At 37.4% G+C, this 13,191-nt stretch overlaps 1 protein-coding gene across 4 annotated transcripts in view; it reads right to left on the reverse strand.

Annotated features, from left to right (window-relative positions):
- The window catches only part of KDM1A (lysine demethylase 1A), a 63,048-nt gene that overhangs the window by 15,835 nt on the left and 34,022 nt on the right, over positions 1–13,191 (reverse strand). For all 4 annotated transcript variants that reach the window (XR_014260966.1, XM_082451386.1, XM_082451385.1 and 1 more), the window contains 5 exons: positions 10,417–10,495; positions 9,709–9,801; positions 8,706–8,812; positions 7,038–7,119; positions 5,891–5,985 (listed from right to left, as the gene is read on the reverse strand). Coding sequence is in view for 3 of the 4 variants with exons in the window: in XM_082451386.1 (XP_082307512.1) it covers positions 5,891–5,985; positions 7,038–7,119; positions 8,706–8,812; positions 9,709–9,801; positions 10,417–10,495 (456 nt within the window). In the remaining variant the exon portion in view is untranslated. The remainder of the gene's footprint in view (positions 1–5,890; positions 5,986–7,037; positions 7,120–8,705; positions 8,813–9,708; positions 9,802–10,416; positions 10,496–13,191) is intronic.

The following is a 13,191-nucleotide window of genomic DNA, read 5'->3' on the forward strand; positions in this document are numbered from 1 at the left end:
TACCACAGAAATAAGGAACAGACTGTACAGAGACTAAAATGAGAGAGTCAAGGCACAGAAATGGGCAAAAGAAAGGCACTTTGGATGGGGGTGGGGGTGGGGGTGGGGGTGGTAAAGGGAGACGGTGCAGAAAGCAGAGAGGAATAAGCAAAATTCAATACAGGAGAAAAAGAACAACAATCAAACCAAACAAACAAACACCAAACCAAAAGATCACTGCCGAATCTGACTGATACCAGATGACATGACTGCATCTCCAGGACACCCCCTCTAACTCGGGGCTCCAGTCAGCAGTCGGGTCCCATCCATTTTCTGCTAAGCAGTTATAGGAATGTTGTCAGTGACACCAGGGATAGCTTTGAAACCTGGATTTTTTCCCATTAATTTTAAAATTCCACTTTAAAATTAAAGAAACATTTGGAAAATAGTAAATAAAACACTTGTCCATTAGGACACCAATACTGACTGGGAGAAAACCAAAATGTGTTTTTGATGTATTTAAACCTTGAATCTGTTTCTAAAATTAACCTATTAGATATATTCTACTTGACACACTCAGACAATGACAAGAACTTTAGCAACTGACTACCTTAAGCACCCACTACATACCTGTTTCAGGTCATTTCTTTCCCTTTGGTGAGAACCCTTGGACTCTGTTAGTTCCACAAATAATTATGAAAGGATGTTGAAATATTGGCAATCTCTAAACATGTCACAATAATTTTAGTTTAACCTGACCATTCATTCTTTTTTTTTTTAAATAAATTTATTTATTTATTTTTATTTTTGGCTGCGTTGGGTCTTCGTTGCTGCGTGGGCTTTTTCTAGTTGCTGCGAGCGGGGGTTACTCTTTGTTGTGGTGCACAGGCTTCTCACTGTGGTGGCTTCTCTTGTGGAGCACGGGCTCTAGGTGCGTGGGCTTCAGTAGTTGTGGCATGCGGGCTCAGTAGTTGTGGCGCACAGGCTCAGTAGTTGTGACACACGGGCTTAGTTGCTCCGCGGCATGTGGGATCTTCCTGGACCAGGGATTGAACCTGTGTCCCCTGCATTGGCAGGCGGATTCTTAACCACTGTGCCACCAGGGAAGCCCTAACCTGACTGTTCTATTCTATATTCTTAAATTGCATCCTCAGAAAGGAACTCAGCAAATGATTACCAAGGCTTAAGCACCACATTTTAGGCAGCTGGATTTCTATATTACAACACAGTGACAAAACATAACAACAAACGAAGAAGCAGTCTTTCGGGAAAGGACCTTTGATACAGTTTTCTAGCAAAGAATCAAACAAAAAGGCTATTGCTTGAAACAGATTTTATGATTTTTCAAAACCATTTATTTCTCAATGAAAGGCTCCAAATAAATGGTTCCTTCAAGACTAAGACTTTGGTGAGCCTCACTCCTCTAAATGGCGTACAATCCTGACTGTTCTGACCCTACTGTACGGAGCACCCGCACATGGAGGACGGATTACATGGAGCATCCCTGAACATGGTCGGGGTGGGGAAGCCTGTGTGACTGGCTTGTGCAGAATAAATTTTGGGAGAGCCAAGCAACTTTCTGGACAGGGTCCCTGATTCTGTAAGAAGTCATCTCAAAGGAAGGACAGCTCTCCTTAGTTCTACCTCTGGTTGCATTCTATCATCACAAGCTTGGTAGGTCTTCAAAAACATTGCCCATCTGTCATACTTCCAGTCTGCATAAGTTCTCGGGCAGCAGAGCAAAAATGGAGTTAAGTGTACCTAGGTTCCAGGTACTCAAAGTTCTGAGATTTAGCCAGAGAAATCCTCAGGAAGAATTACACATTGAAGAAAGTTGTAATGGCCAAATCTGGCCAACAGAGGCCACAGTCAACCTCCACCTCTCCCATCCCCATGCACTTCTACAATTACAGTAAGACGAAAGATTAGCTCCTTTGGTAAATCGTGGAAAAAGAAATTTACATCTGAGGAGTTTCTAACCCAGATTCCCAAATAGCTAAGGGAAATGAGATATTGTTATTAACCCTGAAGGGAGAATAAGGACAACAGGTAAATCCTTAATTTAAATAAAATTCAACGTGATTCTATAAATGGAGACTGTTGCCTCCCTCTCCTTCTTTTACCTCATAAGGAATCTTTTAGGGGATGTAAATAACTGACTTTCCTAGAGCAGGGACTAAGCCATGTGGAGAAGGCACACATGGCATGTCTAAGGAGTGCACTCCAGCAACTTCTAGCACGTAGCAGAGGTGCTCAGTAAATTCTTGTTAAATAAATTAATATAGGTTGGAAAAGAAAATTCAGTATACTATATTTGAAGGGAAAGATCTATTTCGCAACTTCAAAAACATTAAAGGAAGGCATGAGATTTCTACATTTATAAAAAGCAGGGATTGGCAGTCATGATTTTAAAGGGTAGAGAAAGACTGCCTTAAAGATACCAAAGATGTTTCCAAAAAGGAAGATGAAAACTGAAACGGCCAAGATGCCTCTGTCAAAAGTATAACCACCTAAGCACCACTCTCTATGAATAAAAGTGGAAACTTGCTAAGTTATGATAGGTACTGAGTGTATCCAACCAATGGTATTTGTAAGAAAACTGGCATGCGTTACTTTTCAAGTGTTATCTTTCTTCCTCATAACAGTTGAGCCATTCCCAAGTAAAACTCAGGTTCTGTTTCTCTAAGTAGTTACTGAGTCTTTGGATCTCACTTAATAATCACACATGCACGCACGCACACATGCACACACACACACACACACAGTCTCTCTCTCTCACATATTCACTCACTCACTTAAGATACCTCTTCATTACTCAAAAAAAGTCAAACACAAAACTAGAATCTAAAGCCCCCAAGTTACTAGCTGTATAGGAGATGCAGAAAACACTGACAGTCATTTCTCCAGTCTCCCCCACCAATCCATGTTTTCAGTCCTCTCACTGGTGACTCCCAAAATGCTCCTAAAATATGAATTACCCTGTTTCCCAACCTTACCCATATCTATTTAAAACTGAATAATTCAGAGGATAACTCCATCATCAGTTAATCCGAGGGCACCTGCTTTATTAGCTCTGATTATTTTTATAGGCTTGGAAGATACTTCTATGTATAAGAATATCCTATAGTAGAACAAGATTAGAAAGCCCTGTTCTAGTCAACCAAAGCCATAAAATAAGCTTCCTTTGTCAAAAACAAACATACAAGCTCAACATCCTAGCTGTCAGTCCAGGACCAGCGAGAAGAGAGAGGCAAACTCTTTCAGGGATTCTTGTGACTGTTATTAAAACAATAATAAGGTAACAAAACAAAAACCACTTACTACATGATTTTTCTTCTATAGCAGCAAAATGGCTGAGTATGGTGATATGTCCTTAAGACAATATTACAAATGATATTAATAACTCTGAGTTAACTGCTGGCCTTGTATAGGATGAAATAATTAATTTCTATGTACTAACAACAGAACCATCAAATCAATCACCCTCTTTTCCACTGAGGCTATCCACAGAGAATGGAGGAACACATCCCATTTCGTTCAACAGTTCACTGAAGAAAAATCAATGGCTGAGTGAATATCATCACTCTACGTGGGCCTCCTTAGAATAACTATTAAAAGAAAGTTGTCTGAGAAGGAGACTCAGCTGGTGCAGTCACACTGGCAGTTAGAACTGCACACTCAGCCCTGCCCCCACCTTCCCTGAACTATCAGCCAGGCAGAACAGAACAAGTGTGGGCATTAAAGCTGGAACACCAGACAACAGACCTTGGCTCTACAACTTATTGACTATAATGACCTCAGGGAAACATATGCATGTGCTTTAGATTCTTCCCCTGCAAAATGGGAGAATGAAGCAACTGACTGAGTTATTCCTTAGATTTCTAAAGCCATGACACATATCTGTGATTATAAGCATAAATTAACCAGGCTATAAGCTCTTAGTACTTGTCATATAAGCCAAAAGCCAGTCTACTGGTCACCAGTTGTCCATTCCTACTCTGAGCTAGATTACTGGGAACAGCATGATTAAGAAATATTAATATGTCTTCTTATGTTTGATTAACTAACTTAAGGCAAGCAGAACTCAAAGCTGCAAAGAATTTTTTCCCAAATTTGAGAATGCTTAAAGAATCCTCCTTACCATTTGGCTGCTTCACCAAATACAAACAAACAAACCTAGAAAAATCCTATAAAGATCACAGTTGAATGACAACAAAATGCTGAAAACCACACACCAGCTTAACAACTGTGTACCAAAATGTTACTCAAAGGGCTGGTCCTGGTGAGATAAGGAGCTTATGCCAGAACATAAACTAAATGCACCACTTCTTCCATTGACAAAGTCTTGCTACCAAAAAAAAAAAAGTCATCATCTGAACAAACATCGTGGTTAAATGATGTGGTTTATTTACATTCTGGCACAAGATATTAATCTCATCCCATACTAGTAACCAACAGTTAGTTGGTTTGGCATGGTTTGGTCATGGATTGGCAGCTGGCTGTAGGCCACACTTGAGCGAATATTGGTATGTTATTTAGAAACAAGTGTTTTAAAAAATGTTTTACAGCTTATCTAATACCAAGAAAGCAGACAATTTCTTTGGATATCTCTACTAGGAAAAAAACACTCACTTTTTACTGTTAGAAAGACTAAATGAACCTGCTCTACATTCAGGAAAGTCTAAAGAAAAAGATAGTGTCTCAAAGATCAGTGATAATCTTTGGTTTGGATTCCACTACTTCTTGAGGACTAATGTAATATCTACTTCAGAGACCCTGCTTCCTCAGTGCAATTCTCTAAATTACTGTCTATCTACCTAAAACACCTATCTGGTCATGTCACTTCCCCTGCTCTCAACAAGACTGGAAAAATGGGAGTCCATTATAGTACTCTTTCTACTTTTGTATATGTTTGAAAATTTCTATAATAAAAAGGTGGGAAAAGATAATTATTTGTGTACAAGTACCACCAGACTGTGGGGTCTTACATGGCAGGGACTGTCTTATCTCTTTATCTTTTACAGGTCTTTGCAGGGTAAATAGAAGTTTACAGAATTGTTGAATTAACCTCTACTTCATCCTTTTCCTTTCTACTTTGTTTATTTTGCCAGAAGGCTGCCCGCCCTTTCCCCTCACCCCCAAAAAAGCCCTGGGAGGAAATATGGATCCAGAATGGTGGGGATGGGAACCAAAACATTTCCTAAAAGTTTGTACTTCTCTGATACGAACTGCATAAATCCTAAAGGTAGACAGGAAAAGGTGAGGATGTCCCATGGGACCTATCACACAAAATTCTAGAGTTGGAATCTTACCACTTTTAATAACAGTAGGCTAAACTGCCATATACATAGCAAACTTTCCCTTCCTTCAAATATAAAGATGATAGTGTGTTTATAGCCTGAGAATTGTAGACTCCCTCACTCCTAACAGGGGAGTTGGCAAAAATTCTGCTGAATACAAACTTTTGAGTTTCACAGACCCCTAAAAATTAGGACTGACTTACATAACCTATCATACAGCTGTTAAAACACTCTCACTCTCCCATACTGAATATCACTTCCATGCTACTACCATACCAACCATAGGAAGCTCCTATGCCTCTGATCAACAAATACTTTAACCTACCTAAGCATCAGGTTAGTACCACCACTTCGCTATTAGCCCATCAAAAACTAAAAAACTTAACAGCCTAGCTAGCCTAATCTTCATTAAGTATTTAAAGATAAATGCCTCAACAGGCATGTATAACCCCTTCCTATATAGCTCAGAGTTAAGAAACAATCACAATAATGTCGCATCATTTCTACTCTCAGTTCATATTTATATGTGTGTATATTCATTCACATGTTTCCCCAAAATTGTTTTTGACTGAACCAAAGAAATTGTGAAAAGTAGTTTGTTGTCAACTTACAGCTTGTCCATTAGCTTCATAAAGTGGGCATTTTTGCTTGATCTTGGCCAGTTCCATATTTACTTGCTTGCTAACCACAGCCATGGGATTCCCTCCTAGAAAAAACTCCAACAATTAAATTCAACATACCTATGAAGAGAGAACAAAAACCTCAATGCAAAAATATTTTTACCCAAAATTTAAAATATCAAAGCTTAGGGTACATGAATTATATATCAACAAAATGCCCAAAGTAAAATAAATATTTAAGTTAAGCATAAAGAAGAAAGTGAAACATTACCTATTACCAAAAATTAGTTAACATTACAGACCCTTCTAGATTTTATGTGCATAAAATTACAGACATATACATACAAAAGGATCATAACACATGCACTGTTTTGTGATCTTTTTTCAACTTAGCAACAAATGTGGGCATAATTTCATGTTAATATGGAGCTACATAATTTTTAGTGGCTGTATAGGTCTCATTGTATAATAATTTAATCTTCTAATCTGTAGTTTCTAACATTCTGCTACGTCACTGTCCAGTTGTCCATTTTCTTAGGATAATTTCCTAGAACTGGATCCACTAGGTCAAAATCTATGTACATTTTAAATTATGCTCATATTGATGTATCTTTTCAGGAAGACTATTTGTCAATTTACCTCTCACTAATACTGAGAACAGTATCCTAACCAATATATTTTAAAATTGTATCTATGGCTTTAAAATATAAGATTAAACAGGGACTTCCCTGGTGGCGCAGCAGTTAAGAACCCGCCGGCCAATGCAAGCAACAAGGGTTTGATCCCTGGTCCGGGAAGATCCCACATGCCGCGAAGCAACTAAGCCCGTGTGCCACACTACTGAGCCTGCACTCTAGAGCCCGTGAGCCACAACTACTGAGCCCGTGTGCCACAACTACTGAAGCCGGTGCACCTAGAGCCCGTGCTCCACAGCAAGAGATGCCACTGCAATGAGAAGCACGCGCACCGCAGCAAAGAGTAGCCCCCGCTCGCAGCAACTAGAGAAAGCCCGCACGCAGCAACAAAGACCCAACGCAGCCAAAAAAAAAATACATACATATATATATATATATGTAAGATTAAACAATTTTATGAGTCTCAGACCTTGTATTACAGCACAAAACTAAGAACTACTTACCAAGACCTGTTACTACCATGGCTCCAAGATCAGCTACATAGTTTCCTTTGCGAAATGTAGCAACTCGTCCACCCACACGATCCTGTTTTTCAGAAATTAAATGGCTAAAATCATAAATTCTAGTTTAACCATAATAACCTGTCAAGGTACCATCTCAGGGCTCTTTGATAACTTAAAAAGAAAGGTGTAGTTAGAGTTTACATGGAGTACGATGTGAGCACAAAGAGCAAATGAAGTTTAACCATTTGAGAGAGTGGTAGGTAATGAATGACATATAAAAGGAAAAGAATTAAGTGATGTGAGGTAGGAAACAATTTTGACACCCAGAAGACATACTTAGTTACTGCTACTATTAGCCACCTACTCCAATGTCTCTAACACCAGTTGTATAGGCTGAGCAAGGGCCACTCACATAGAAAATATCTGTTCACAAATTTCAACACTAAAGGCCATTTTTCTACCATCATGTTCTGACTCTTGCCCCACAGTGTCAAAGTCAGCTGTGAATGATTTGATAGATGACTTCTCTGACAAATGCCTCTCCAGTGCAGCCCCATGCCCAAGGGCAGAGTGTCTACTGAGCATGAACTGTTGACAATACCTCTCATTTCTATACAGGCCCAAGTGTTATCTTTGCTGACTGTAGATTTTCAAGTATGGGGAAATCTTACTGAGCTGCAGTGATACTTCAGTCATGGATTACATGAGAGTACTCTGTAAACTCCAAACAAATGAGAAAAAGCGAAACAAAACAAAAACCTGCACACATGGGTAGGAATCATAATGATCCCATTATTCCTTGCTGTATTCTTTGTACATAGGAGACAGAGGGCACACAAATGTTTTCTGAATTAATTAATAAAATATTAAAGGTAAGACTGTATCAGGAATTATTTAATTTTGATCTCCCCATACTCTATTTGAAAAGAACATTTTAAAAAATTAGGAATTTGTAAAAAGCAATTTAGATTGCCCTGCACAAAACATTTTGAAAGCTTTTATAAAATTTTAGATTGTTTAGGTTATGTGAGAAGTGTTTTGTTGTTGTTTGGTTTTTGTTTTTTTTAAATGGTAGGAGTCAAGGGAGGTCTTTAAGCCACTGAAAGATAATTAAATCTCAAAAATTACTCATGAAAATGATTTGAATAGTAACATCCTAATAGGATGTTCTTTTTTTCCACTCTGTGCCATCATCCCCATCCTCTTTCAGTTTCCATTTCTCTCTCTAGGACTAATGATAAGGAGCCAGTATCTTGGCTTTACCAGGCTGTAAAAGATGGCTGCTGTCTGAGAAGCAACTCCTTTCTGTTTACAATCAAACAGAATACAATTCACTCTGTCCCACCACTAAAAATAACTGCACCCTGTAAAGGGTATGTCTGAGAAAGCCCCCTAATTGAAAGTTAGCTGCAAGAAACAATGACCTGAAAATATACATAAAAGGGCTATATGGATTATTTATAAACTCTAAATACTCACTGAGCACTTTTCAAAGTTTTACTGTCAAAAATGTTTTATCCAATTTAGTTAACACTATCAGAATACCTTGAGTATCATTTAAATCAGTTTGGTTTAGTTCAATTTGTATGATTCCTTAATTTGCAACAGATAATTTCCTTACCATATTTCCATTAGGCTGGGCTTCTAAACCCAAAATAAAATTCTTACCCTGGCTTCCAGAAGTGTGACATCCATTCCAAAACTTTGTAACTGACGAGCTGCTGCCAAGCCCGAGACCCCAGAGCCTATAATGATTACCTTTCCCGTCTTTTTAGCTAAAATTAAAAAATGAACAAAAATTAAAATACTTTGTTGTAGGTTTAAGAGCTTTTATTTGTCATTTTTTTATCAAGAAAATTTCTAGGTTCTTAACATGTTATGACGTCTCACAAAGTAAACAATTCAGAGTTATTTTCAAAATATGAAAACTATATGAATACAAATTAGCAAATATCTGAAACTTATAAACTTTAATTCAATGTTGAAAATTCATAAATGAAATCCTTTATCTTAAGATTTACTTTCTCATTACCTCAGCCATGTGCTTCAGCATCTGTGACCCTCGGTTAATTTATTATGAATAATCTCCCACATTTACCTCGCAATTATACTTAGGACAATTTGAGCAGTCAACCAATCGATCCTTAAAGCTATTTTCTTTAAGCTCTACCTCTGCAGTCTTTAGTTTCCTTTTTTGAAAAATTATTAAAGCATAAATATAAATGTATTATCAATAAATAGATAGATAGATGTATTAATTCTCAAAATATCCCTATCTTCTGATTCCTGGCAGACATTATCCAGACACCATGAAAGGGGTAAAAAGCATTTAAAAAATAAAAATGCAACCTTTAGCATTGCATTAAAGAACTGGTTAATGAGAGAAAACAAACTTCCTACTTTATAACTGATTTTTTTCATTTTTAATAAATTTTACTTTTAATTGTTTTTTCTTAAATTGGAAATTCAGTATCTTTTACCAAGTATTTATCACACCAGAAATTATAGGAAATTCACATTTACAAAGAGATTTTACTTTAAATTTGACTTATAAGAAGATAAACTTGGGAATATTTTGACTCTAAATATGGATTTAGAAATCAAAATAAAATGCTAAAAAGCCTCCTGGAACCTAATTTAAAACCATAAAATTCATTGGCCAGGTCCTTACTTGGGAGGGGCTTTATCCTCTTATAGATGCCGAAGTTGATAAGACCGTGACGCTCTAAATAACTGTGAACTCGGTGGACAAGCACAGTATCACCTACAGAAAAATGAATTTAAAAACATGTTTATCTTTTTAGCACTTTAAATGGAAAACTCTTTTAACTCTTCTTCTACTCCTCCATCATGAAGTCATTCTATTCATCTTTTCTATAAGCTTCAAGTCATGTGACTCCTTTAGAAAAGTGATTCTTAGAACTATTAATCTGTGTGGTAGTCCAAAATGCATATCACATAATTTCCAATTTTTAAAAATGACATCCCATTACAGATGAAATGAAGGACAAAACCAACCCTTTTAAAAGTAGTATTATGCTCATTTACTTTGGCAAAAACTTTACAAGACTGCTGGTGGCAAGTGGGAAATGAGAAAGCCATATAGACAGCCAACTGAATGCCACCAAAGTACTCTGTGGATTAAAGCTGGAACATAGGTCTGGAGAAATTATTAGCAATCTGTGAACTCACTCACCTGTCAACACAATTAAAAAGTTAGAAAAACAATTACAAACACACAAAATAGTTTTGCTGCAAGGCTCATTTCTGCATAGCACAAGAAGATGAAAATTCATTATCAAGCAACCATGAGCTTTTGGGAGGAAGTATCCATTTTCAAATCCAGTTCAAAACCAGTCCTACTGAACACACTACTTACTGTTGTAAGGCGCTTCTAATTGTTGGAGAGTAGCCTCAAAGGTCAGCTGAATCTTTGGATTATCCAACCACAACTGCAACTGTATTTAAATGATAGAAACTGTATTACAATCAAATAGACATATACCATTTGATCACTTTAAAATATCTTTTTAACTTTAAGGCCTCAAATATAGGTTTTCCTTTCAGTGAAACAGTAAGGGTTATATTCCTGACAAAGAAACTAATGAAACACAAAACTATGTCAAATGAGTGAATTATTAAAGAAGCTAGGAGATATTTAGCCTGCCTAGTAACTTGCCAAGATCATACAGCTGTGGAGCAACAAGAATTTAAACCTGGGTTAGATAACTCCAGAGATCCTGAGTAGATACAAAATCAAATGATCAATCAGATATGTGGGGAGGTGTGTGTGCAAAGGATAACTCCTCAGTTTTGGGCTTGCACAACTAAATGAGTTGGTATGCCATTCACTGAATGAGGGACACTGAAATAAGAGATAATGAGTTAAGTTTCAAGACAACAAGAGGAGGTGAAAGACTGGCATCTAGACACATAGCTGGGGTTCAGAGGAGAGTTAAGGTTTAGAGCCACTTGCTTATGGGTGATAACTGAGGCCAAGTGTGCAGAAGAGGGCTCCTAGTGGGAAAGAACAGGGGAGAGAGGAGAGGACCTTAAGGAACTCTAACCAGTTCACATAGTGGCCTGTTGTTAAGGATAAGGCTATAAAGCATTCAGAGAAGACAACGAGGGAGGCAGGAGAAAAACTAGAATAATGTGTTAAGCTAAGGGAGCTGTGTATTTAGGAAAGGAGAAGTCAATTATTTTGAATATTGCTGAAAAAGCAGTAAAATGAGGAATAAAAAATATTATGGGGGGCTTCCCTGGTGGCGCAGTGGTTGGGAGTCTGCCTGCCAGTGTGGGGGACGCGGGTTCGAGCCCTGGTCTGGGAGGATCCCACATGCCGCGGAGCAACTAGGCCCGTGAGCCACAACTACTGAGCCTGCACATCTGGAGCCTGTGCTCCGCAACAAGAGAGGCCGCGACAGTGAGAGGTCCGCGCACCGCGATGAAGAGTGGCCCCCACTTGCCACAACTAGAGAAAGCCCTCGCACAAAAATGAAGACCCAACACCGCCAAAAATAAATAAATAAATAAATTAATTAATTAAAAAAAATATTATGGTACAATCAACGGGCTCTAACGTGAATTCTTTTCAAACTGAATATATATCTGCAAAATGCAAGACCAGCTGAATACCATCATATTTACGTCTTAGCTAAAAGTTAATAAAGACTGCTCCATAAACAAGTTTCAAAGAAGGAATTAAAGTGTAAATAAATTCAATTACAAAGAGATATGACCAAATCCATATGGACCTTCTGCTTTTCTCTGTGGCCACTGTCAAAGGAAAATGGAATTCCTCAAGCACACAGTGGGCCCAAGTCCACCACCCCTCAACACAAGCCTTCTTCCTCCTTCCATCTTATAATATAAAGGTCAGGTCATAGGTTCTAGTTGAATAATCCTAAAGCTGTGGTTTTAAAATCTGGAAGCAAAAGATGCAGTTTAACACGAGAGAACTGACACAATTCTTACAGGAAAGAATGACTTAAATTCTGTTTTATAGCCAGAGACCACAACTCTAACCTGGGCTAGTCCTTCCCCAAATCTGGATTTCTGGTCACAGGTAATGAATCAGAGAAAATAGAGATCACTATAAATCCACCACTCAAATTCAAGTAAAAAGTAAAAACTCCCCTCAGGATGAAACAAAAAAATGACAATTTTGTCTGAAATCCACTTAGAACAAATGTTGACATGCTACACACAGAAGCTGATTCAATTATAAATCAGCCTCAGAAATGCACAATAAGAATTTTCCATTCACTTTAAAAAAAATCACCCTATTTTCCTTCACAAAAAAGAACTTTTATTCTGTACTACAAAAACCTACCAATCACTCTAGATGAATGGCATTTAACAATCCAAATTTAGCAGTAGTTTTGCAATGTAATGGTCAAAATAAAGACGTTAGTGGTGGCTAAAAAGACATCTCTGAGCTATATCCAAAATAACTGAAATTACAACATGAATTTCTTCTACTTTGTATCACTCCCGAGTACAATGAATATGTTCTGAACAGTATATAAAGAATTTCTGATGAATAAAGGACATTAAAGAAAAATTCACAGAAGAAATACAAATGACTAATAAATGTGAAAAAGCAATCAGTCTAAGTAATCAAAGAAATGGAAAATAAATGAAATGATTTTGGTCTACTACAGCAGCACAGATTATCATCATTTTAATCACAAAAACAGGGCAGGGTAATGAGGGTGTCAACTGGGTCAGCCTCTCTGGGAAGCAATCTGACAACATGTATAAAATCTTTAAAAGCGTTCATACTTTTTGACCAGGTAGTTTTCCTTCTAGAACTCTATCCTAAGGAAATAACCAGAGATAAGAGTCAAGAATGTATAAAGCTGTTCAGAGCTTCATTATAATAAGCAAAAATGGACATTTCAATGCCCAACAGTTAAAGTATGACCCAACTGTCAGACAAAAAAATATTTTGCCAACATTAAAATCAATCATTTAGCCAGAGGAGGAAGATGAACCAGATGAGTAGAACAGAATAAGGGTTTCTCTTAACCTGGGAAGGAAAGACAAAGTGATTATTTTTAATGTATATTTTTAAAAAAAAGTTTATAAAGATTCTTATTGTGTGTTTATGAGGTTATGAGGAATGAAAAGGATCCAAAGAATGCATGGA

Source organism: Balaenoptera physalus (assembly GCF_965194825.1).
Source record: "Balaenoptera physalus genome assembly, chromosome: 1".
Taxonomy (NCBI): Eukaryota; Metazoa; Chordata; class Mammalia; order Artiodactyla; family Balaenopteridae; genus Balaenoptera; species Balaenoptera physalus.